Source organism: Elgaria multicarinata, chromosome 11 (assembly GCF_023053635.1).
Source record: "Elgaria multicarinata webbii isolate HBS135686 ecotype San Diego chromosome 11, rElgMul1.1.pri, whole genome shotgun sequence".
Classification (NCBI taxonomy): domain Eukaryota; kingdom Metazoa; phylum Chordata; class Lepidosauria; order Squamata; family Anguidae; genus Elgaria; species Elgaria multicarinata.
Window position 1 is genome coordinate 12,113,453 of NC_086181.1, and position 25,535 is coordinate 12,138,987.

The 25,535-nt window shown below is 46.0% G+C and overlaps 1 protein-coding gene across 1 annotated transcript; it reads left to right on the top strand.

The window, feature by feature from the left end:
- Positions 1 to 4,895: 4,895 nt before the first annotated feature.
- Positions 4,896 to 25,335, top strand: CDK5RAP3 (CDK5 regulatory subunit associated protein 3). Its single transcript, XM_063137744.1, has 14 exons — positions 4,896 to 4,955; positions 6,562 to 6,607; positions 7,636 to 7,767; positions 8,326 to 8,426; positions 9,194 to 9,242; positions 9,499 to 9,677; positions 10,882 to 11,018; positions 12,213 to 12,357; positions 14,074 to 14,196; positions 14,686 to 14,767; positions 18,569 to 18,657; positions 20,581 to 20,786; positions 22,776 to 22,947; positions 24,999 to 25,335. Exons 1-14 carry the CDS (start codon positions 4,950 to 4,952, stop codon positions 25,062 to 25,064), a joined length of 1,533 nt encoding a protein of 510 aa, XP_062993814.1. The 5' UTR covers positions 4,896 to 4,949; the 3' UTR covers positions 25,065 to 25,335.
- The last annotated feature ends 200 nt before the right edge of the window (positions 25,336 to 25,535 follow it).

Sequence of the window (25,535 nt, forward strand, 5' to 3'; positions counted from 1 at the left end):
GCGATGGAAACGGAGCGACAAGCATGTATGTGTGAACTCGCCTGGAGCACAGTGACCTTCAAGACAGAATGTCCTCGGAGATGCATGATGCTGAGTGACACAACAGGGTCCGTGGCCACTGGCATTTCTTCCCATTTTTAATGCCAGGTTTGCGTCCATCTCTTTCTTTAAAGAGAGACCAATCTGATTTGCCTGCGTCAATGGCTGCAGGGCATTGCGGCAAGTGGGTGACGGGTGGCATCTATAACAACAGAGAAACAATGCTTATTTAGTACAGCCTTCTGCCACCAATTGCCATCCAGACGTGTCAGACTTCAACTCCCATAACTCTCAGCCAGCATTTCCATGCTGGCTGGGAATTATGGGAGTTGCAGTCTGCCATATCTGGGGGACACCCGGTTGGGGAAGGCTGATTTCGTACCTTACTTCTCAAACTTCACCTCTCTGCCTCCAGGCTTTTAAAAGGGGACCAGAAGCCATCTTGGAGGCAGATCTGACTGCCACACTCCCAATTCATCCTACTGGGCAGGGCAAGCTGGCAATTTTTGTATTCGGGCAACAGACCGCCTATCCCTATGTTTGCATAACTGGAACAATCCTTACAGATGTTCTATTCAAGTCTTGTTAATTAGCTGTTATTCCGCTTCATCTACTCTCGGCTTCTTCGCAGAACTGAGATCTGAGCTCTATATGAAGAGCTTTTCCTGCTTTTCTACTATATAACCTCTAGGTGGCATTGTGGCATAGCAGAATAGTGCAAATACACCAGAGGAAATCAGCCTTTCTTTAGCTTTCACAATGTCACATTTTTCCTGCTCTAAAAAAAAAACCCATCTCCAAAGTGCTGGTTAGACAAAGAAGCAAAACTGGAGGATCACAATGTCAGCTGAAGAACCCTTAAACAACCATGAGTAGGGAATAATGAGCGCACAATGAACACTTCATGTAGAAAAGTCTTTAATTATCATCTGTGATTTATACAGTGGCTTCAATGTATGACCCTTTAAACAGTATCATAAACACAAGAACAAAAATACAGACCCTTCCTACAAAAGTTCTACATTTGATGAAGATAACCACTGTCCGAGCTTGTCTTCCCAGGATACAGACAGAACAATAAGGATCATCTTGCCTGGCCCGGGGCTCATCTTGGCAGGCCCTTCGAAAACATCCATGGAATTTTTAGTAAGTGGATGGGTGGGCGCTCCCATGCCCTGAGCAGCCCCTCCCCATACATAGCAGAAGCAGAATAAATTATGCAAAACCAGGTACATTTGCGCTATCAGTCTAGTTGATGCAGACTGCCAAATCCTGCTTCTCTGGTCACAGAATTTGGGCTCCTTTGGCATGGGGTTTCAATTTAATTTCAGCATCACAGAATATTTACAGCTCTGGATAGGCCTCATCCCATTCTTTGGTGGTGGAAAAAGTGTCACATCACAGCTCCTTTGGACAAAGTTAGTGCTCTCTACTACCCACAAGGCTTTGAACCCGGGTGCTACAGAAGGCTTCCAAATGCCCAGAAATGATCAGACAGTGTTTGGGACATTTTGGCTCAGCTTTGTATAATTTTCTCTCCACCATATTAACCAGAGAACCCACAACTTTCTCCTATACAGTGAAGGAGGAACTCCCAGCTGGCCACATAGGTCTGGAAGGAGTAAGAGGGAGAAAAGGCAGCTCGGGGGGCATGATGACTTATGGGAAGGCTTGATTCCTTTCCCAGCATTTGATAAAGCAAAGACCAGTGTTGTGTGGTGAATGTCAGAGTAGATAGAAAGATTTGTGTTCAAATCCCCATTCAGCCCTGAAGCCAACAGGGTTGTTGTGAAGTTAAAGGCACCTTGAGATGAGCTCTTGGAAGAAAAGAGAGGATATATATATATATATATATATATATATATATATATATATATATCATAAAATAGTCAAGCCTCTGCTTTCCTGAGTTTGGTCCTGACTGGCAGATATTCTCAGACTAAGTTCCCATCAGTGGGAATTGGAGTGCGGGTGGGTGGGTGGACATTTTCCAGCATTCATATGTCTTAGGGTGACCATTTGAAAAGGAGGACAGGGCTTCTGTAGCTTTAACAGTTGCATAGAAAGGGAATTTCAGCAGGTGTCATTTGTATGCAGCAGCAGCTGGTGAAATTTCCTTTTCATCACAACAGTTAAAGCTGCAGGAGCCCTGCCCTCTTTTGTATCTGCTCACTCTAACTATAGTAGAGTGAGCAGACACAAGAGGGCAGGGCTCCTGCAAGAAGAGGAAATTTCACCAGGTGCTGCATGCATACAAATGACACCTACAGAAATTCCTTTTTCTATACAACTGTTAAAGATACAGGAGCCCTGCCCTCCTTTTCATATGGTTACCCTAATTCTGTCTACTGCTCTGACTTTGCCACTAAAGAGTTAAGGCCTCTAGCTCCCATTTGCCAGGTTGGACTATTGTCCTTTTAAATCTATTCTTTCCTTTCAGAGGATTAGTCAAACTAGACTCTGGCTCAGCCACTGGCCAGACCGGTTCCTCTCTCCTCTTTTTTTCTTCCTTTTTTGTGACTTAGTCTTTTTGGGGGTTGGGGGGGGGCAGCAGCCTGTTCTCTTTTCTTCTAAGCACATATCTCCATTTCAAGACATGAACAATTCAGCTTTGTTTCCAGATCTGCTTTCCCCAACCTGGTCCCCACCAGATGTTTTGCATGTCAACTCCCATCATGGCCAATGGTAAGAAATGATGGGGGTTGTAGTCCAAAATGTCTGGAGGGAAGCAGATTGGGGAAGTCTTGGACTCTCAAATTCTCCTAAACTGAATGTTTGAAAAAAAACCACTTAGATGAGTTCAAATTATGAGCACGGAAGGGGGGGTCTTAATAAAAACCATGAGCCCTCTGGCTCTCTCCCCTTCCTCTAATTTTAGCCAAATTATGCCCCTTGTAGCTTCTGAAAGCAGTTGCTAAATGTGCCGTTATTAGGAAAGGGAGCAGCCACACACACACACATCCCCCCACCGCCAATTTGAGCTCTGATTTATATTCTCCCAGTCTGAATTTTGTTCCAGTATTTCTATGGATGCCACTCAAATGTTTTGTACTTGTAACACAACAAACCCTATTCCAGAGAAATGTGGTTGCACTTAACTTCCATTGGAATCAATGGGGTTTAAATGCATCACAAGTGTGATTAACATTCTCCAGACCTAGGCCAAATACTATATGTAGTGAGTTGGATATAGACTTAGGCCGTAGCTAAACCTAAGGTTTATCCCAGGATCATCCTGGGTTCGTCCCTGCCTGAGTGCTGGATGCCCTGTGTGGCACTTAGATGAACAGGTTTGACCCCAGGACAATCCTGGGATAAACCTTAGGTTTAGCTACAGCCTTAGTCATGTTTAGAGCATATCCACTGAAGTCAATGAGACAAAAGAAATTATTTATTTATATCCCTTTTTTACTCCAAGGAGCTCAAGGTGCTGAACATGATTCCCCTCGTTTACATTTTAGCCTCACAACAACCCTGTGAGGTAGGGAGTCAATGACTGGCCCAAAGTCATCCAGTGAGCTTCAGGGCCAAGTGGGGACTGGAACCTGGATGTCCCAAGTCCCAGTCCAACACTCTAACCAGTACACCACACTGGCTCACGATTAACTTAAGTCCCATTGATTTCAGTGAACCTACTCTAAACATGACTAAGTTTGGATCCAACCCAATGAATCTGGCAAGGTCTAATAGACGTGCTGTAATGTTTAGTTTTTGAAAAGCTTTGCAATCTTTTTTAGGGCCTAACATTTAGAACAATACTTTACTTATACCACATATTAATCACAGAGCTGGCTGGAACTTTAAGACATTAGCGTAGTCAAACAGTTTCTATTTCTTGGCATGGTGATCTGCTGATACAAAATGCACTTTGTCCTCTCCTACATATGCAATCTAACTTTTATATATGCAAACAGTGTTTGTGATGAAAACTTTTGTATTGCAGAGTACTTGTGACCCAGTAAGCCCTTTGTATTTTGTGTAAGTTTTCTTATGAGCTGCAGGTTAAACAAATAAATGAACTGAATGGAAAACCGATGCTATAACATTATTGTTGTGCTATGCAATTCATCAACAAGCCCTAAAATTTCATCTCTCTCCCCCACCCACCCCAGTATCTTGAAGAAGATACACAGGTAATTTTGAAAAAAGAAAAGTGCTGGAAACTCTGCCTTGCCTTCTGACTGGAAGCCTGAGACTGCCAACAATGCTCAGAGGCAGTCTCAACATCTTACCACTTTATACAAGCATGTTCAGAGCTTTCATGCTGTGTTTTTCAACAGCAAATAGCTGATGTGATCAGCCTTGGGCTAAACCAATTCTGTGGCTTTAACAACTACAGCAAATGCAGAAATCTATCCGTTTTCTCTCTGTCTCATTGCATCTCAATGCAAGGAAAAAGTTTTGCCTGTTGAATTTCTGCCTGTTATACAGGGAAGCATTGCTTTAAAAAGCCAAAAAGGCGATGTTCTTGTTTGACTTAAATCTTCCACCTGCATCATCAATCTTGTCCTTAGCTGAAAATTTCTATTTGACTCCCGGTTCTGCCGTACATGCACAAGTAGATTCACACGTACATGACTAAAACGGGCACTTCCGAAGACGCTCAGCCTGCAGGTTTCGGGCGCCACCCGGCGGCCAGTTGCTGTCACTGACTCTTTCCCTCTCCTACCGCACTTCTCTTTCTCATTAGTGAACTGCCGTCGGCCAATCAGACAGAAGGATGCGTGGCCTTATACAGCTCCCACGTTTCATTTCGCAAAATGGGTGGGCAGTGAGCAGAGGGACGTGCATTTTTGATTGGCTGCGGCGAAGGAGCGCAGTCCTACGTCTACGCCGATTGGCTGCCGATGCGGAAGCGGGGGAGTCGCGAAGAGGGGCAAGTTCTTTTAACGTCGGATGCATCTGAGGCCATGCAGGTGGGGAGGACCGTTTAATAATTAGGGGAGCTGGGTGGGAGGATGCACCCCTTGTGTTGCTAAGCAACCACCTCCTCCCCTGGTTGCTAAGCCACCTCTTTCCTTCCCAGGCTAGAGTATCTCCCCCTCCTCTCCCCCTGGGAGAGTCCTCTTTGCAGATACTCCCCTTCCCAGCTCTTAAATTTATAAAATGAAAATCGTGCCCTCTTTCCTGGAAGCTCTTTGTCCTACCTAATTCCAAGTTTTTAACTCTTTGGTGTAATGACTTAGTGTTAGAGAGAGGTGGAGAAAGAAGAGTGCCTCTGGGTGTGTGCAGACTGCCAGGCTCAGCACATGCTTGGCGACTTTTCCTCCTTTTTAAACATCTTTCAGGGGCTTCGAAGTTGAATGCTGTCTCAAATTAAGCCTGGCCATTGACTTCAAAACAAAGATCTCCTTAGCTAGGGAGATCCCCTCTAGCCCTGAAAGTCTTTCTTAGCTTCGTTCCAAATCACTTAATAATGTTTTATTTCCACTCCCACCTCCGTGTAATTGCCTCCCTGTGCTTCTACATTTCTCCATCTGTAAGGGGAATTTGGCTATTTCCTTTGTGTGCTTAAACATTATATCCCGGAACCTGAGCTGATTAGAGTTTTGTCAGTCAGAACAGCACTTTTTTAAAGGCAGCTTCATACTTTGTGTTGCAGATGTGTTTTTAGCATGCTTGCATAGTAAACCTGGCAGTCACATATATGTGAATATGCAGTGGGCACAGACAACTACAGTTCTCCAGAGTATGTCAAATGTGCTTTTCCAGATGTGAAGAGCCCACATGTGAACACATCCATATAAAATCTGAAGCATCTTTAGTTGTCTAGAGCAGGGGAACCCGTGGATCTCCAGCTCTTCTTGGACTACAACTCCCATCTTCTCTGAATACTGACATGCTGGCTGGGACTGCTGGAATTTGAAGTTTGTAGCGAAACATACCAGCTTGCCACAGAGTCCCACAGCAGGTAGAGGGCTGCAGATCTTTCATTCCTGGTCTAGAGTTAGGAGGAGGTCTAATTCAACCTGTTGGTTTTAACTAGTCAAGCCCTAAATTATTTAGGCACAGCCTACCTGACATTCCATGCCCTTTCTTGTGTCCCATTATAATTTCTTAAATCCACCAAGAGTGTTTTATTAGTGTTCCAGTCTTTGCATGATTAGTGTACACCTTTTTGCAACCATTGTCTTACACTGCTCCTTCATAATTGGAGCCAGGGTTAAGCAGGTTCATGGTTCAATATCATATTTTAGTTCAATATTGTATTTTAATAGACATCTTGCTTAATGGTGTCATTGGGCTGTGGTTTTTATATTATTACATTTTCTGAGTCTCTAAATAGTGTGCGGGGGGGTTGTACTTTTAACCTGGTTGTGATTTTAAACTTCCTTATTTTATATTTTATGCTGTACCTTGTGGTTTTTAATTGTTGTGACTTGTCCCAAGAGCGTGGGCTATTGCATGGTATAGAAATTAAACAAATAAATAGGGGAATCAACAGATCAATAACATAAGTGATTTCATTGGACTTAGCCTTCCTTGGGGCTTCTCATTCTCTCTTTGTTTCTCTTTCAACAGGACTATCAGAACTTGCCAATTGACATACAGACCAGCAAGTTGCTTGGTATGTCTCTCTTTTCTTGCTTTTCCCCTACGAAATGTAAATGGGAGGAAAAACAGGAAGGCTGTTGTATCTTAAGTTGGCTGGATGTCACTTCAAGGGTAGAGCTTTATTTTATAGGCTTGACCCTTATTGAAAAATGCTGCAAATGTACATCCTCCCAATGTAATTTGTTTATTTATTATTTATTTATTTATTAAATTTATATACCGCCCCATAGCCGAAGCTCTCTGGGCGGTTTACAAAAGTTAAAAACAGTGAACATTAAAAACAAATATACAAAATTTAAAACCATCAAAAATATAAAAACAGTATAATACAGTATCCAGATTGAGAACTGTCAGCCAAGTGCCACAATATCTGGGTGCCTTTTCCCCTGGCAGCAAGGTCCTTCATTGGGCCCCAATACGTGCAAATTGTAACCCCCTGTCTTCAATGTTGGGAGCCTCCATTTTCCTGCTAGGCAGAATTCGTTAATTTTTTGAGTAACGTTGACATCATAACTCCCAGATTCAACCAGTGCAAGTGAAACAGTTTCCCCCGCAAGCCATTTGAGGAGGCAACAGATGAATCCTCAATCTGATGCTTCTATAAACAGACATTCATACTTTACACTCCCTCACTCACACATATACACACAAACGCACGCACACTTCTTGCTCAATGACACACACGTCACACAGGCAGTTCCTCTGCAAATTCTTTGGAATGCAACGATTTAGATCTCATCACTGGAAGCATCTGAAAGTCAATGGAAGGTCGCAAGGATTCTGACTTACCCGCTGTTTAAACCTCTTTATTGGCATTTCAGTAATGCCAATGAAGCTCAAGCTTCAAAAGATTGGGTTAAGTCAAGTTTCAACCCATTTTTGTCCCCAATTTTGCCACAGAAAGTGATTTAAGCTGAACAGGTAGAAATGCCAAACTGAGGGAGAAAACGCGTTTTTGCTGGACAAACATATGTAACTCTCTTTTGGGATAGGAAGTGCTTCTCCTGGTGTGTGTTTAACATAGGTATCTTCCTTCTGCAGACTGGCTTGTGGATAGACGACATTGTAGCCTGAAATGGCAGGGCCAGGTCCGCACTGTCCGTGAGAAGATTGCCACAGCCATCCAAGACATGCCCGAGAATGAAGAGATCAGACAGCTTCTTGCTGGTTCCTGTGAGTGTCTGTGGAGGTTAATAACTGGAAATATTTCAAAACAGGTTTCTAGGTGCTTAACCCACACAAGTCGATCCAAAAAGAGAGGGTTAGTCTCAAGATGCTGGGAAAATAGTTTGTTATTTAAGAAGTCTGATGCATTTGGTTGAATATATTATTTGGGGCCTTCCTTAAGGGAATTCTTTAAAAGCCTTCAGAGAACTCTGTCAGGACTGTTTCATATGTTTGAAGATAGGCAAATATTTCCAATATCTCAAACATATGAGACAGTTCTGACAGAGTTCTCTGAAGGCTTTTAAAGAATTACCCCAAGGAAGGCACCAAATGATATACTGAGCTGAAATACACTGAGCATTTAAAGGCTATTTTTCCAGTATCTTGAAACTAGTTCACTCTTCTTAGATCCACTTTATTTTTCACTAACCCACCAAGTGCTTGGGATTTTACCAGCCTGGTTAGGGGAAAGAAAATGAGACTTACAGAAAGAATCATGGCTGATCAAAATCTAACAGTCTCTCCCCCCACCCCCTGCTCCTTTCTCTGTCTCTCTGATTCCAGATATTCACTATTTTCACTGCCTCAGGATTGTGGAGATCCTTAAAGGGACAGAAGCTTCCACTAAAAACATATTTGGTCGCTACTCTTCTCAGCGTATGAAGGTAAGCGAACATGGAAGGGAAGAAGTGAGGTAAATCCCACATTTGGTCCAAGCCTCTTTTCCAAGAATTGGATTCCCAATTTTGCCAGCGTCTACCACACTAAGAGACAAGATGCCACCTAGTGTGGATTTAAGCCCTAACATTGTCCTTGGAAGGGCTCAAATGCTGGAGATCTTTTTTTCCTCATGACCAAAGTCTTCATGATCACCATGTTTGGAGGTCAGGAACAATTTTTTCCCCCAAGTTAGATTTGTAAATAAGCCTAGAGGGTTTTTGTTCTGTTTTTCCCTCTCCCTCACAGACATCAGGCAAGCTTAAACTCTTGACTGTCACTTTGGTCTCTGAAGAGGAGGAGAGAAACCCAGTTTCTTTGACTGCCAGCCAGCCTAGAGCAAAATAAGCAGATCAGTGAGCTACTAGAGCAGGGGTGGACAACTTGTAGGCCAAAACATCTGGAGGGCCACAAGTTGCTGACCCCTGTACTAGAGCTGGGCCTGGACTACTCCACTTAGGAAAAATGGAGGACTACGTGCTTCTTCTCTTTTTATAATTTTGTTGGATTCTTTCATTCTGTAAACTAGGTTTATCGTGCTGCCTTATTTTCTGCTTTACCTTTCCTTCATGTGCTCAAGTGTGGAAGATATTCTGGGGTATCTACCTCCTCACCATGAGGGTTTTCGTTCTGGCCTTGCTAACCTACAGGCTTAGAGCTGGTTAGCTTTGTGGTGTTGTCATCCACTCTGTTTTTTTCTGTCTCTCTTCTCCAGGACTGGCAAGAAATTGTATCACTGTATGAAAAGGACAACACTTTCTTGGGTAAGACAACCTCTGCGTGTGACCCAGAGTCGCCACTGAGGTATAATAGTGACATAGAGGTGACTCGTTTCTCTGTACTTGTCAGCCCTAGTACCACCGACTATCCTAAAATTGCCTCTGCCTGGAAAGTAGCTGATACCTCGTTTCCCCTTATAAGAAGTGCATTGTTGGATATAGCTTGTCCTTTACAATATAGTGTGGAATTCTATAGGATGCGAGTAAACCATGGTAAGCGGAAATGTCTCTTCTCCCACAGTGGAACTGGCCAGCTTCCTGGTGCGGAATGTCAGCTACGAGATCCCTTCTCTCAAGAAGCAGATTAGCAAGTGTCAGCAATTGCAACAGGAATACAGCCGCAAGGAGGAAGAGTGCCAGCTGGCGGCCACCGAGATGAGGGAGCGCTTCTATGGCTCCTGCAAGCAGTATGGAATTACGGTACAAAGTGCGACTGACCCTAACTCCATGCTTAATCTCCTTTGGGCAGCTCCACCTTCTGCCTTGCATTATTTATCAAGTTGTTTTTCCTGGGTTTATTTTCTAAATTCCCTGGCTAATTTGACACCCAGAACCTTTTGTGACTCCACCCAAACCGTATAGCTTAATCGTGGGTTAAACAACCTGCAGTTAACTTAAAAACTAATTGTAGGTTAACTCTGGGTAGTTTAACCCACAATTAACCCATAGCGACTCGGTTCGCTCATTCTGAAATAACTTCTGGATGAGCCTGTTGGAGGTTGCATATTCAAAATGGTGGTGGCACACATCGTGGCAAATGGTGGGTTAATTAACCCACAATTTGCTGCCGTTATGTGCGAACAGGGCCTCTCTTTCTCCTCCTCACTCATGCATGCACACACACAATTACAGAAGAAGACAGTGTGATGGTATTATAAATGAATAAGTTGCTGAAGATGCAAACATTGCAATCAAAGTCCTGTGTTTAAGGAAAACAGGGTTGGGGAAACCGGTGGCCTTCCAGATGTTGCTGGACTACAACTGGCAGCATCCCTGACTATTGGCCATGCTGATTGGGGCTGATGGGAGTTGAAGTCCAATATCTGGTGGGCCATAGATTCTCTACTCCTGCTCAAGAGAGAGAGAAGTGGGAATTACATGCTGGACAGTGATGGAGGGGATGGGTATATAGGTAAGATAGAGGGAAATAAACTCAAATTCTGGTAGATATTGCCTATTTTCAGCCACAATATGCCACCACAATGGCAAAGAGCATGTTTTTCAAAATGGCAAATTAATGAATTATACAATTTTTGTAGGAATCCACACCAAACACAATTACGTTGTGCAAAAATGTGGATGTGTAGAATCTGAGTAGATAACAGCACTGCCCTTCACTCTCTCTCAGCATTGTTTGCAAATTATTGGACATACCTTCTTTTCTTTGAAGATCTCTATCCAACATGAATTCCTGCCTTATCGTCCTTTTACTTTTCAATCTTCCCTTGGTCCATATTACAGAAACTGTTGAGCTTCCATTTGTTGTGGTTTTTAAAAGGCATTTTTCTAGACCTTGTGGTGGAAATTCTGGAACTGCACAGGTACCTCCAGGAGAAAGCTCCTGAAATGTTCCCTTGAACCGCGGCTGTTCATTCCCATGCGCCTCTGTCTCTTACCTTCTTAGGGGGATGATGTGCGCCGGGAACTTCTGGCCTTGGTGAAAGACCTGCCATGCCAGCTTGATGAGATTGGGGCTGGTGCCAGGGGGCTTCTGGAAGCCATTGATCTATACCAGGCCTGTGTACAGTTTGTGTGTGACAGGTAGGTGCTAGTAAGCTGGAAGGGATTTAGAATCTGTTTGCCTCTAAATATGTCCAAACTCAGCCATTGTCTACATTGACTGGCACCAGCTCTTCACCATTTTTTTCCCTTCATAAGGCCCCTGTGTCTTTAACTGATGCAGGACAGGTGGAGCATTTTTTCCAGTATGGAGGTGCAACTGTACCTAAGAGGTGGTGTGGGGTGAGTTACTTTTGGGTATGAGAGGCCCGGGTGAATGAACAAATTCAACAAATAGCCTCGTTTAAAATGAAGGGCTCATGTTCAAATTAGATCAACAAATCAAGTTGACATTTTCAAGCTGGATTTATGTGTTGGACATATGTTTGAACCAGATTAAAACTGGTAGTTTTTCATAAGTATGGTTGTTGCCTGTTTTCCTTACCCTGCTCCCGCGCCTTTAGCAGGAGGCTGGCTTGCAAAGTAGAGCTAAACTTCAAATGTATATCTGTTCTATGCGACTGGAATGGTTAGGGCTTCCTTCTTAACCAGTACAAATGGAGTCCTGTAGCAAAATGCTCTAGACAGCCTGCTTGAGAAGGCAGAGCTTTGAAGGCTCTTCCCCTATATACACACACCCCATTTTGTTACAAGGCTCCATTTGTACTGGTTTAACTGTCATTCTGTTTCCAAAGGGGCCGCTGTAGCTTTTCCAGAAGTCCTGGGAAGTTCTACCATTCCCAGAAGTTAAGCGGGAAGCCCTGACCGTTCAAGTCGCACAAATCAGATATACGTTTGAAGTTTGGCCATGTTAGCAGGGGCTTTCAGAAGTTGAAGTCCAAAACATCTAGGGACTTCAACTCCCAGAAGCCCCTGCTAGCATGGCTAATGGACAGGAATGCCGAGAGGTGAACTCCAAAGTATCTGGAGATCTACTTCCTGCCCATTCCTGGCCTAGAGTGTGTGGATGGGTGGGTGCCAGGAGGGAAAAGCTCCCCCTACTGTATTTATTCATGTTAGGATGCTGTTAAAGGCCCTAAGGTGAGGCTAGTAAAAACACACACACCATGGCAGCCCTGTTTATAACTGCTTTCAGTTTGTAAGCCGTATCCTCAAGAGAAAGCAGATCATCCTGATTTACTAACTGTAGCAAAGCGCAGTCAAGAAGGTAGCTTTGAGCAAAGAGCCATCTTCGCCTTTGCTTGCTGATCTGGATCTTCTTCCCTTGCGTTCTAGTTCCACAGAGCAGGTCGTCCCATTACTACGGCATATGCAGGCTCGGGGCAACACCACCATCTACGAGTGGAGGCGGGGGGTCAAGCCAACCTCGGTGGAACGGCCAAAGACGGAGGAAGTGAAGGAAGCGGTAGAAGAGGATGCGGTATGTCCACTCGGTGAAGGGGGTCAAGGCGGCTGCAGTGCAGTCCGCATGATCTGTACACGTCTTCTGATGGAGGAGTGGGGCGCATAATGCTGGCTGCATCCTGGGGCTCGCTTGCAATGGCGAACACGCAGTGCTTCTGTGTCTATGTAGGGCGCATTCTCCTTATGGCTCAATAGCCTTAGCCTAGCACCACAGTTTAGGAATTAAGCACATGAGTGTAAGGACTGCTTTGTTGGATCAGACCAAAGTCCATCTGATCAGCATCCTCTTTCCAACTGTGGCCAGTTGCTCAGTGGTGAAGTACGTTGTTTTGCATGCAGATGGTCCCAGGTTCAGTCCCTGGCATCTCCAGGTATGGCTGGGGAAGACACCTACCTGCAACCCCAGAGAGCTGTTTGGTGCCAGTCAGTATGACATCCCTGGGACCAATGGCTTGACTCTGTCTAAGGCACCTTCCTATGTTCCTATGTTCAGTCTGCAGTCTCTGGGAAGTGCACAAGATGAATCTAGCCACCCTTTGCCTTTTGGGCCAAGCATCCAGGGCCCGGAGGTACACTGCCTCAAAAATGGAGTTTCCATTGAGCTATCGTTACTAATAGCTGTTCCTGAACCTGACCTTCGTGAATTTGTCTAATCCTTAGAAAAGCCCATCTAACCTAGTGGCCGCATCTTAGTGGAGAGGCAGTGTAGTGGCCAAAGTGTTGGACTGGGAGTTGGGAGATCTGGGTTCTAGTCCCCACTTGGCCATAGAAACCCACTGGGTGACTTTGGGCCAGTAATAGACTCTCAGCCCAACCTACCTCACAGAGTTGTTGTTGTGAGGATCAAATGGAGAGGAGGAGGATTTTGTACGCTGCCTTGGGTTCTTTGGAGGAAAAAAGGTGTGATATAAATGCAATAATAAATAAATAAATCTTATAGTATTGAATTTCATAAGCTATTTATATATTGTGCAAAGAGGCTTCTCTTTGACTGTTTTAAACTTACTGCTGAACAATTTCATTGGGTGACCCAAAGTTCTGGTATTATGAGACAAGAAGGGGAGCAGGAATTGCTGTACCCACTTTCTGCACGTAATTCAGGATGCATTTATTATTTCTGTTGTTATAGCTGTCTTGAGCTCCTGGGAGGAAAGACGGGGTATAAATGTTTTAAAATAAAATAAATTCATAAGCGGCATGGGCAGTGGGTCTGGGGGCTGCAGCTGGAAGGGGTATTTGGCGAAAATTGTCTCCTACAGAAGGAGGCTTTGTTGGATCAGAGTCTCTTCTGTGAACAGAAAGGCAACTCAGGATCCAGGCCTATGTATCTTTGTATGATGACTTATTTAAAATAATAGTTTTACTATTGTGAATGCAGATTTTATATTCTTCCAGGACCAATTCAGTATGTTGGCTGGTTGTGGTGCGGAGAGAAAAACAGATCCCTGAGTGTCCTGAAGTCATTGTGGTCTAGCTGATTGGGTGCTGGCATATATTGGGGGAGGCCTGAGTTCAAATCCCACCTGAACTGTGAACTCACTGGATGGTCGCTTGTGTGTGTTCATAAGAACAAGAACAGAAGCATTTCAGGAATTAGAAACCTTACATAGCGACTGCTTATTTGGAAGAAAGAATAATACACAAATTTACCATGAGTCAGCCTAGATATGAACTGCAAAACCATCCAGTGAAACGTGGGTTCCTGAGCCTGCACTTGCTTTCCGTGTTGCAGATTGACTGGGGTGACTTTGGAGCAGGGTCGGCCTTGGGCCCGGAGGCGGTTGATTATGGAATCTCAGTCGAAGGAGCAAGCGAGGAGATAGACTGGGGCATTTCTCTGGAGTCGGAGGCTCACGTGAGTGTCTTCCATATCTGCCTGCCTCTATATTCAGCCAGTGCTTGTGTGAGCTTCAATCCAGGTCACTGTGGAATTGCTTTCATTTAAACCATGTCTTGGGCTGTGGCCCCTGCACAGCCACACTGTAACAATATTTCATAAATGTTTTAAGTCAAAAAGGTATAAGGATTCTCCTTTGCAAATGTATGGACCAGAAACTAGGGCCATAGCTAGACCTAAGGTTTATCCCTGGATCGTCCAGGGGTCAAACCTGTTCATCTAGGTGACACACAGGGGATCCAGTGCTCAGGCAGGGGCGAACCCTGGATGATCCCAGGATAAACCTTAGGTCTAGCTGTGGCCTTAATATACGTGAACTGAAGACTTCGATTCTGGGACCTGCTTGATTGACATCTTCTCATACAATGTCGTCAAGGCAGCAGCTCCGGCTGCCAGCATCCTTGCAGATACCAATCACTGAAGTAGTCTGGGTTTCCTTTTTCACAGGAGAGCAGCGAAGGCATAGACTGGGGGGACAGGAAGGAGGAGGAGGAGGCTCAAATCACACTGCTGGAGGCTGGCAGCGAAGGTAAGCGCCTCTGGCTCCCTGTTTTTGGGAGGAGGCGGTTATGCACACATGGTACAGAGCTGGGTAGAAATGCATTGGGTAACAAGACTGAAAAGTTGATAATAAACTCTGCAAGTGGACTCAGGACAAGAGCAAAAATAGAACTAATCTCAAGCCTTTAGCAGGTTGTGACGAGGCCCCTACGCTGCTTAAAGGAAGGGTTCTAGGGCTCAGTCCTATTTGAGGGCTATACTTTTGACACAGCAGCTGTGCCCTTTGACCAGGGGTTAGGGGGACGCATGCTGTACAGGCACAGAGGCTGTTCTTTCTTTTGCGATTGCTATCTGTGTCCCAAGGAGTCCCACCTCAAATTAAGGCCTGTCCATATTCTTCCTGATTTCTGATGTGCTTGACTTACCCCTATGGCAAACATTGCTTGTCTTATGGTGGACTCCATCAGCAAGATCATGACTCCCCAGGGCTTCAAGTGTGCATGTTTGGGAGAAGAGAGTCCAACACTATCACAGGCCCTTCCCTAAGGTGACTTTTCCCACTTCTAAAGAAGCCTGGAGCTTCACTTAGGGATTGGTGCAGGAAGAGGACAGGAAAACCTATCTCAGTGAGAAAAGCATGTTATGTCTATTTATTTATTATTGCATTTATATCCCACCTTTTTCCTCCAAGGAACCCAAGGCGGTGTACATAATCCTCCTCTTCCTCCTCTTCATGTTATCCTCACAACAACAACCCTGTGAGGTGGGTTGGGCTGAGAGCCTGTGACTGGCCCAAAGTCACCCAGTGGGTTTCTGTGGCCAAGTGGGGACTAGAACTCAGATCTCCTGACTCCCAGTCCAATACTTTAGCCACTACACCACACTACACCACGTTGCCCCCGGCGATGTGCAGCAGTGGGAGAATGAGCGATGTGGTGAAGGAAACCTGGGTTGAAAAGGCTGGACCAAGGGCTGCGAAGAAGGGTGAAACCTAGAGTGGTGGACGAGCATGAAATCATGTTGGCTCAGCTATGTTGGCTGTCGCATGATTTCTAAATCCTTTGCTATTAAAAAATTGAGCGTAACTGTCCAGTCCTCTTAGATTTGGCGGTTATGATTAAAAACCTGCCTGCAATATTTGTAAAAGGCTGTATCATACTTGGAAAGACCACTTACAGCCCCCGTTCAGAAGACACCTTAAACCACAGCTTTAACCATGGTGGTTAAGCTAGAAAGCCGGGCCGTGTTCAGAAGACACCTTAAACCACAGCTTTAACCACAGTGACTAAGGCCAAAAGCCTTAGTCACTGTGGTTAAAGCCGTGGTTTAAGGTGTCTTCTGAACACGGCCCGGCTTTCTGGCTTAACCACCATGGTTAAAGTTGTGGTTTAAGGTGTCTTCTGAACGGGGCCAATGTTTCTGTCGCTCTCCCCCCACCCTGCTACATACAAATACAGAAGCACACAATCAGCCTCTTGTTTCTTTCCCTTATTCATATATCGATATCTTGTATCCTGCCATTATCCTCTTCTCTAATCACTCCTCACCTTCTAGAAATGCATCGTGCGCTCTATAGATGAGATGTAAAATTAACCAGTGCATAGAGGCTGGGGATTAATTTCTTTGGCAGGAAGAACTGGAACTGTTTAGCCTGGAGTTGAGATTCTGTAAGTCTTAGCTGAGTTAGCGAAGATCTGATCCTGCAGATGGTGGAAGGCAGGAAACAGCTTTTTTGCCAGGCTTGAAGCAAAGGGCTGTAGCGAGGGAATTATGGGCCTCCCAAACTCATCTTTTTCTTGTGTCAAATGTGGGGCTAGGCTTAACTCTCACGTTGGAGAATCAGCAGGTGTGTGTGTGTGTGTGTGTGTTCGTTCAAATCTTCCCCCTACCTCACAAACACACTGATTCTCTTGTAGTAATCCGTATTCATTGGTATGTCCCCCAGCTGGGCTCTGAAACCAGAATTAATCCTCACTGAGGGGGAAACTGCCTAGGTGGAGGGGTGGCATTTGGAGGTGAGAATTGGCAAGAGTGGCAGGGGTTAAGTGCCCCTCCCTCCACTGCTTTGCCCCTGCTAATGCTCCCCTTGCTCTCGCACCAGTGTTTCCTCAGAAAATATAACATGTCATTTTGTCCTGCCTATTCGGCACCTGAACTGGATGAGAGATGGTCAAGAAGCCGACACCAGAGGGCGCTGTTGGATATGTGTTTCCTTCTCCGGCAGCGGGATCCTTATCCGCTGTCCAGCCAAATCTCCTTCCCAATTGCATTTGTTCGATTTCTTTTATAGCTGTCCGGGTAGTTTCCCTCTTCGTGCATTGGTGGGACAATTATGTCCCAGACAGTACTGGGATGCTCCCAGGCTTCTGGCTTCAAAAGAGCAGGCTGTAGTACCTTGCCTGTTTACAAGTAGTGGTTTTTTTCCCCTTTTGCAAATGTTTGAGCCAGAAATGTGACTTTAAAAAAAAGGGGGGAACTGAGTTGGTTGGAGACTACATGATGATTGGAGATTCCATGGAAGCTCACTGGGTGACTTGGGGCCAGTCACAGACTCTCAGCCCAACCTACCTCACAGGATTGTTGTGACGATAACATGGAGAGGAGGAGGATTATGTCCACTGCCTTGGGTTCCTTGGAGGAAAAAAGGCAGGATATAAATGTAATAAATAAATATATACTATTATAGTAGGATCTGTGTAGGTGCCCACTCTCAAGTAGATTTACTCTCTTTTGGGTATGCCAGTTTGCCTCTTCAAACAGCAGTCCAGGGAGTAAGTTTATTTGGGATTTGGCATTCTAGCCTGCAATTGGAGAAGCAGGGAGGAAGAGTGTTCCCTGCAGTGGCTGCACAACCATCATGAAAGGCAGCATCAGAAAGTTCATTCCTTTTAAATGAAGTACTGGAATTCCCAGAACAATATTTGGAAGTTGAGCCTGAGTCAGTGGCGCTGCCCAAGACCAGATAGAGAGATTTCACTAGTTCTTTCTAGGAGATCCTGGGAAGAAGAAAAGGCTGGTGAAAGTTTCCACGTTCTGCACTTCCAGGCCCAGGATTTCTCAGGTGCGCCCCTGACACATGCAGTACAGAAATGGGATTGGGGGGGGGGCTATTTAGGGTGGAAAACACAGGTAACTTGCCAGTGATTTCTTTTGTGAGCTGCAGCGCTCAGAAATGTATATCTGAGCCCATGACAGTTGCCACAGCTAATACTGAGCGGTACTTCCTGGTATTTTCCCTTGTTCTAAGTCTTAGGATCTAAGACATAGAGGAAGCCCCAAATCTGTGCAAAATGCTGCCCTGTTGTTATATAGGAATTGGGGACCCTTTAATCAGTTTCCCTGGGACAACCTTGCTCAGATCGTGAGCCAAGAAAAGTTGAATTTGTGCATGTTATTTCCTTTGTTTTGCGAAGTTATTCTGTTTCTCCTTGCAGACAAGAGCAGAAAGAGTTCTGTGGCCCACCGTAGTCTTGCCCATCTCACCTATCCTGTGGTTTCTGAGTTTCACTAGGCACTTTCCAGTTGATGTTTATAGCAATAAGGGCTAGAAACTTGTGGTTTTTTTTAAAAAATGAGGTTCTCGGAATAGAGAATTTTGTGTCCAATACCAAATCTCATTCTTGTGCAGCATTTCCTGTATGCAAGTGGTATTGAGGGTGAGGAGGAGTATTGACCTGTGACCTTTCATAATGGGGTCCTTCCACTCTTTTGGGGTGTGTGTGAGGGAGTAGAATGATGAAGGAGAGGGAGAGGGTCTGAGTCTCAGAACCTTTGGTATTTTGTAATAAATAAATATTCTGATTTTCTTTCCCCCCTTTTCCACATTCAGTCCCAGAGGGAATGGCACAGGGACCTGATGCTCTCAGCCTCCTGGAGACCTCAGAGACCCGGAATCAGTTCATCGATGAGCTCATGGAGGTAACAGCAGCTTATGCGGTGCTAGTTCTGTACTCTTGTGCAATCCAGGTGCATGTTGGGAGTTTTAGTCCAACACATCTAGAGGGTACCAGGTTGGGGAAGTCTGCTCTAGGTTAATCCTTTTTCTCTCCACTGGTCCTTTCCCCTCCTAATAACCTAAAAGACTTCCACATTCCTCTCTCCCATCCCACTGGGATGGATCGGAGGAGTCCTGTGTTCCAACTCGATAGGCCTCACTCGTATGGCTATGACAGGAGGGTCTCATCTTTAACCCACTGAGCTCTATTCCTTCCTTTTAGAGCTGTGGAGAAAATTCAGAATTCCTGTTTCCTAATTCCTTTTGCTTCAATCACTGAAAAGCTATTGTGTTGTTGTTTTTTTCTGAGCTGAAAACAAGCCTAGTTCTCACTGAGCTAAGCTTCCCTTGATATCTAGTTTTGTATGTGGAGGGACTGTTCATGGGGAGATTTGACCCTGAGCCTCCAACTGCAGTCTGAAATGGTACCGCTCAGACGCAGGTTTGCCACCTCAGTGAGAACTGGGTTTGAAGAGTGTAAACACAAATTCTTGGAAGTCCAACTAAATGGAATTGTCTTAATGTGGGTTGAGGGTTTTAATGGAATTGTTTTATATATTATTGTAAAGCGCCTCGATGCCAGAAATGGTGAGGCGGCGCTATAAAAATGCTTTAAATAAATAAATAAAATACTAAATAATTCATCTAACCCAATCCTCTCCAACTGGCTGCCTTGCAGATGTGTTGGACTACAAGGCCCATCATCCCCAGGTAGCATGGTTATTGCCCCTACCTACTAAGGCTACCCTCAGGCATCTCTTGTGGACAGGACAGCTCTACCAGATCTCCTGTGATGAATATATACATGCCACGCAGCTTCTGTTTCTCAACATCTAACCTCTCTGAGAGTTGTGTCTGACACAGTGGAGAGCCAAACCCCAAACCACAAGTGGTTAATTTCTAAAATGAGAAGTACTGGAGCTCAGCCTTTGGTTCCCTCTGACCTGAAAACTGGAATATATATATATATTTCGTATTTATTACATTTATATCCAGCCTTTTTTCCTCCAAGGATCTCAAGTGGTGCACATAATCTTCCTCCTCTCCGTTTTATCCTCCATTTTTTTTACAAAAACTATTTATGAATGAAGGAATGGAGGGTCATTAGCCTTTAAACGTGTGTGTGTAGAGGGAGTGGGCTCTGCATATGTACAAAAGTATTCTTATTTAGTATTGCATTTATATCCCGCCTTTTTTTCCTCGTGCAAGGAATCCTAGGCAGCTGACATAGTCTTCCTCCTCTTCATTTTATCCTCACAACCACCACCCTGTGAGATAGTTTAGTCTGAGAGTCAGTGACTCCATGGCTGAGTGGGGACTAGAACCTGGATTTCTCAAGTCCTGGTCCAACACTCTAACCACTACACCACACTGCCCCTCTTTCCTTCTTTGTTGCTCTGCATGTTCCAAAAGTGAGCCTTGGCATGGAAAACTAGGCCTGAGGTTGAGATGTAGTAGAACTGTCATCCATTGTGACCCGATTGCTTTCCTCTTTATTTGGGAATTGAAGCCAGAGTGAGAAGACCCCTTTATTTATTTAAAGTTTTTTCAACCCAAAAGGTTCCTGGGGTGGCTTACACATAATCAATAAAACAAGAAAATAAAACAAGATGCAGGCTCACAATCTAAAAAGCACAACACACGAGGAAAAAGGAATGGGGAGGGAAGAGGAAAAAAAAAGAAATCTTTCAGGAGCACTGGTGGAATGGCCCTGCTTCCTCTTCTAATCTCCTTCAGTTCAGCCTGCTGGAATAGGTGGTGGTGGTGATGACAGGTGAGGGAGGAGGAGCCTGGCCGGTGTCTGTGCCCTGCTTTCTCACTTCCTACTTCTCTCGTGTACCCCCCAGCTGGAGATCTTCCTTTCCCAGCGCATCATTGAGACGAATGAAGAAGCAGACATCCTCGCCGTCAGCCAGTTCCAACTAGCTCCGCCCATCCTTCAGGACCAGACCAAAGAGAAGCTGGAGGCCATGGTGGCAGCCATCCAGGACCTTATTGGCCGGCTGACCAACCTGAGAATGCAGCATCTTTTCATGATCCTCGCCTCCCCACGGTTGGTGATCTTTTCCTTCCCACCTAACTCCTCCCTTCAGGGTAAAGAGTTTACTTTTGGGGGTACAAGTGAAGTACCCGAGGGTATTTTGCTGCCTAGGGTATTTTGCAGATAGGCAGGTATAAATTGCATAAGTATATATATTTTTTAAAAAAATCCTTTCTAGTCCCTAGGAAGGAGGCACTCTTCCCCTCTTCAGTCCTGATTGTAATGGTGTCAGTTAATAGTGCTGGTCCCAGGATTAATCCACCCATTGGTTGAAACAGAGAAGAGATGAGAAAAAGATTGGCTGGAAGAACTCATGGATTGGAGATTTCTGTGGTGTGGGGGCCTTCCAGAATCTGGTTTGGAATTCTGGACGGCCTTGGAATACGATTATAGAAAGGCAAAGTTCCTAGTTTCCCCGAAAGTTGGAATTAGACATTGTTCAGACAACATACAAAACTTCTGTGAAGGCTCTGGTGTTCTTGAGCTGAGATTTCTGGGTCCTGCATGGCTTGGGGTACATGGTATTTTTAAGTCCTTCTGTACAGAGATGGTTTATTGGGGGGGAGGACAGGTTGGAGGGGATGTGTATCAGATGTACTCATTCAGTGCACAAGTTAGGAAAAGCTGCCATAATCAGGAGGGGTGGGTGGGGAAACCAGCCTTTGCCTGAACACGTTAATGCATGGGCGAGAAACCGTTTTTCAGACAAAGACCTGAATTCCAATCTGGAAAAAATCTTGGCTGCATTTCATCTGTGGTCAGGGCCAAATGTAATTCTTACTGATTTTAAACCAACACAGAAATAAGCAGTAGGGATGTGCTCCGTTTCTAAACGGACCGACGAATTAGAAGCGGAGCGGGGGGCTTCGCCTGCCCTTAAGGCGGAGGCAAAGAGGATTGGGGGGCCGGCGGAGCGTGGCGAAGAGGATCGAGGTGAAGGCGGATCCTTCGCCTCGATCCAGAGCTCCACCGGAAAGGTAAGTGGGGTTTACCGGGCCCTGCTGCTGTCGCCCATGTGGCGACGGCGGCAGGGCCTGGTAACCCCCCCCCACCCTCCTCTCCCTTACCTGCCTCCGTCCGCGGTCTGTCGGCATCTTCAATTGAGCCTGCGGTTCAACCAGGAAGTCTGGGCCGCTTGCGGCCCAGACTTCCTGGTTGAACCGCGGGCTCAATTGAAGACGCCGACGGACCGCGGACGGAGGCAGTTAAGGCCCCCCTCTCCCTTGGTCCCTTACCAGGCTCTGCCGCCGTCGCCGCATGGGCAGCGACGGCGGCAGGACCCGGTAACCCCCCCGCCCTCCTCTCCCTTACCTGCCTCCATCCGCAGTCCGTCGGCGTCTTCAATTAAGGCCCCCCCTCCCCCTTGGTCCCTTACCGGGCTCTGCCGCCATCGCTGCACGGGCGGCGATGGCGGCAGGGCCCGGTAAACCTCCCGCCCTCCTCTCCCGGCCTTACCTGGCGCCACTCCCCTGCACTGCGGAGCTCTGATTCGGAGCCGGAGCTCCGCGGCAAAGAGGAGTGGAGTATGGGCGGCGCGGAGCGGAGCGGGCCGACCCGAAATTTTCGTATCGGCCCGCGGGGCGGAGCGGGGGGGTCCATGCACACCCCTAATAAGCAGGTCAAGCATATTTACTCTGAAGTACGCAGGACTGAATCAAGTCCTGCAGGACTTTCAAATAGTACCCCAAATACCAAGCTTCTGCATGTCTACTCAGAAGTAAGCCTGAACAGCATGTCTACTCGCAAGTAAACAGAGCAAGTCTCTGGGCAGAAGAGCTTTTCCCTGCTGGGCAAGGGCCGGAGGGAAGAAGCTGGCAGGCCAGATGGGAACCCCCTAAAGGTCCCCTTAATGGGTAGCAATGGTGTTGAGGGTTGGACCAGATGGTTTTTTCAGTCATTTCTAAGGCTACGATTCTTGGATCTCCGGGTCTTTCATGGAAGCTCTTTTCGTTCATGTATGTGTACAAAAGTTAGCTCGCCATGGCTGCTCTTGTGATTCAGGTACGTGGACCGTGTGACTGAGCTCCTCCGCCAGAAACTGAAACAGGCTGACCTGCTACTCCTGAAGAAGGAGCTGATGATTCAGAAGCGGCAGGAGACACTGGAAGAGCAAGCCAGCCTGGAGCCGAAGCTGGACCTCCTTGTGCAGAAAACCAGGGACTTGCAGAAACTGGTGAGTGCAGCAGAAGGTGGAGAGTTGGGGGCATCCCATTCCACCACCACCCCTCAATTGTTCTGAGGTCTGTCGGCCCAGTTCCATTTCAGATGTGCTTCAGTAGGATTCGATGCGATCACAAATTGTGTTTTCCTTCCAGGGAATAAGACCCACAGTGGAATGAATTGGGGGGAAATACGAGAAAGTGTCAAATGACGTTAGCAGGGAAAATCTGCAAACAGGATGGGATTCTGTCAGGGCAAGCAAGCAGGTGACCTGGCTAGTAGTTGGGTTGGTGGGCCAGTAAATGTGGAGCTTGAGGGCCAGGAAAGGATAATGACCATCTGACTGCAAATGTGTCTTCAGCTAAAAGATCAGATGCTGGAACTGTGCAATTTGTATAGTTCTGGATTATTTTCTTCCTATTTTTTTTTCATAAGAAAATGTCATTTTAGTTTGAACTGAAAGATCAGTGGGGGCGTGGAAAGAGCAGGACTTCTTAACCGTTCCCTTCCTGCTGTGTTTTTTTGTTTTTAAACTGAAAATTACCTTCCTCATGCTGCTCTTACCTCCACTGGGGAAAATATATCCTTCAATCACAGTTAAAGGATTGGGAATGGGCTGTAACGTTATATGTTCACTCATCCCCCCTTCTCCCCTTTCATTCACAAATTTCCCCCCAAGCTTTCTTCGCTGATCAGGGTTTGATGTAAACCGGTTATCCCCAGCCCACCCCCTGCCCCTTTTGCAGGGTTACAAGCACTTGTGGGGAGGGGCAGTGGCACGTTTCAAGAAACAAAGGTACAATGGCAACAGGTTGGGAGGGGTCTTCCGAAATATTTTCTGTACTCCTGCTAACTTCAGTGGTTGCCCGAATGCGTGGATGGTGCTGTTTGGGCTACATAAACATGAGTACTCTTGGCTAAAGACCAATATCGGTATGTATCTGGGATGATGATGATGATGATGATGATGATGATGATGATGATACTCATAGCTCAGTGGTAGAGCGCATGCCTTGCATGTACAAGGTTCCAATGTTCAGTCCCTGGCATTGCCAATTAAAGGACCTCAGAGAGCCAGGCTGGGAAAGATCACTGCCTGAAAACCTGGGCAGGAACTGCTAGACGCAGCAGTAGGAACTGTTAAATGGACCAATGGCTTTGCTTAACTTAAGACGACTCCTTATACCCGAAACTCAGTTTTTCTTGGGGTTGGTGTAGATGCAGCATGGCCTTAAGAACATAAGAACTTTAGAAGTGCCATGCTGGATCAGACCATGGGTCCAGCTAGTCCAGCACTCTTTTCACACAGGGATCAACAAAGCAGGACATGGTGCAACATGCAACAGCACCCTCCCACCCATGTTCCCCAGCAACTGGTGCACACAGGCTGACTGCCCTGAATACTGGAGATTTCTCCTTGCTGGAGAATTGCATGTTCCCTCCCACTCCTGTGTCCATATAATCCCTGCTGTCTTGGTTAACCAGGATCTGAAATTAACATCCAGCTTTGGTTGTTAATTTCAGGAGGAAGGAGGAAGGAGGAACCTGGAGGAAGGAGAAGGAGAAGGATTCAGAGGGGAGAGGCTGTGGGAAAGGGAACACTTGAACAGCTTCTGTACGTTTCGCTTTCACAGGAGCACTTCCTGGTGGACTGTGCCTTGTTTACAATGCATGGATACCATTTGGATTTTCCAGCTTGGGCACTGTCTCTGGAGGCAAATATGCCATAAGGAGGATAAGCAACTCATAGAACAGCCTTCCTCAACCTGGGGCACTCCAGATGTATTGGACTACAACTCCCAGAATGCCCCAGCCAGCTGGCTGGGGCATTCTGGGAGATGCAGTCCAACACATCTGGAGCGCCCCAGGTTGAGGAAGGCTGTCATAGAAGGACCTCCAGCCAATCCCAAGGCCTTCCTGTAAGGGCCAGTCAGAGCTTTTGAAAGCTCAGCTAGTCACATGACTGCCCTGAGAAACAGGAGGTTCCTAGAGCTTCCTTGGGGGCAGAAGCTTCTGTCGGTTGGCGCTCAGCGGACTCCTGACAGTGGGCGTTCTGTCTTTCAGATTGAAGCAGACATCTCTAAACGGTACAACGGCCGGCCAGTGAACCTGATGGGTGCCTCCCTCTGATTTCTTTGCCCCATACATATGGACACCTCAAACACCCTTTGTGGGGTGGGAGAAGGAAGGCACGACTGACATCCTCATCCAAAGAGAAGCGATGCTGAGGAGAAGGGAGAAGAATGCAGGAGCGCAAGAACCAAGGAGAAGGGATGCCAGCTAGGCGAGCCCCAGAGGTTTGGGTTGGCTTAGTGGGAAGGGTTCCTTGCCCCCATTCTGCATGGAGCTGTTAAGCATTTATTAACAGCTCCCTCATGGTTAAATAAAAGTGCCACCTCCATCTTTGACCTCCTGTATTCATCTTGCATCCCCTTTGACCATGGAAGATTACAAGGTGGCTCCCTCTTAATGCCTCTCTGGGGAATTAACACGATCGTAATCTTTCCTTTTCTCCCAAGGGAACCGACTGCACCCGCTGTCTGTGAGTGCCACTGAGATATTGGTATTTTGCTTGTCTTTGGGAAAGATGTTTGATCTAGG

Bases quoted from the DNA above. Each gene is read 5' to 3' on its own strand.
- CDK5RAP3 (XM_063137744.1), top strand. The intron at 6,608-7,635 runs GTATGTCTCTCT...TTCCTTCTGCAG, and splicing joins ACAGACCAGCAAGTTGCTTG to ACTGGCTTGTGGATAGACGA. The intron at 7,768-8,325 runs GTGAGTGTCTGT...CTCTGATTCCAG, and splicing joins ACAGCTTCTTGCTGGTTCCT to ATATTCACTATTTTCACTGC.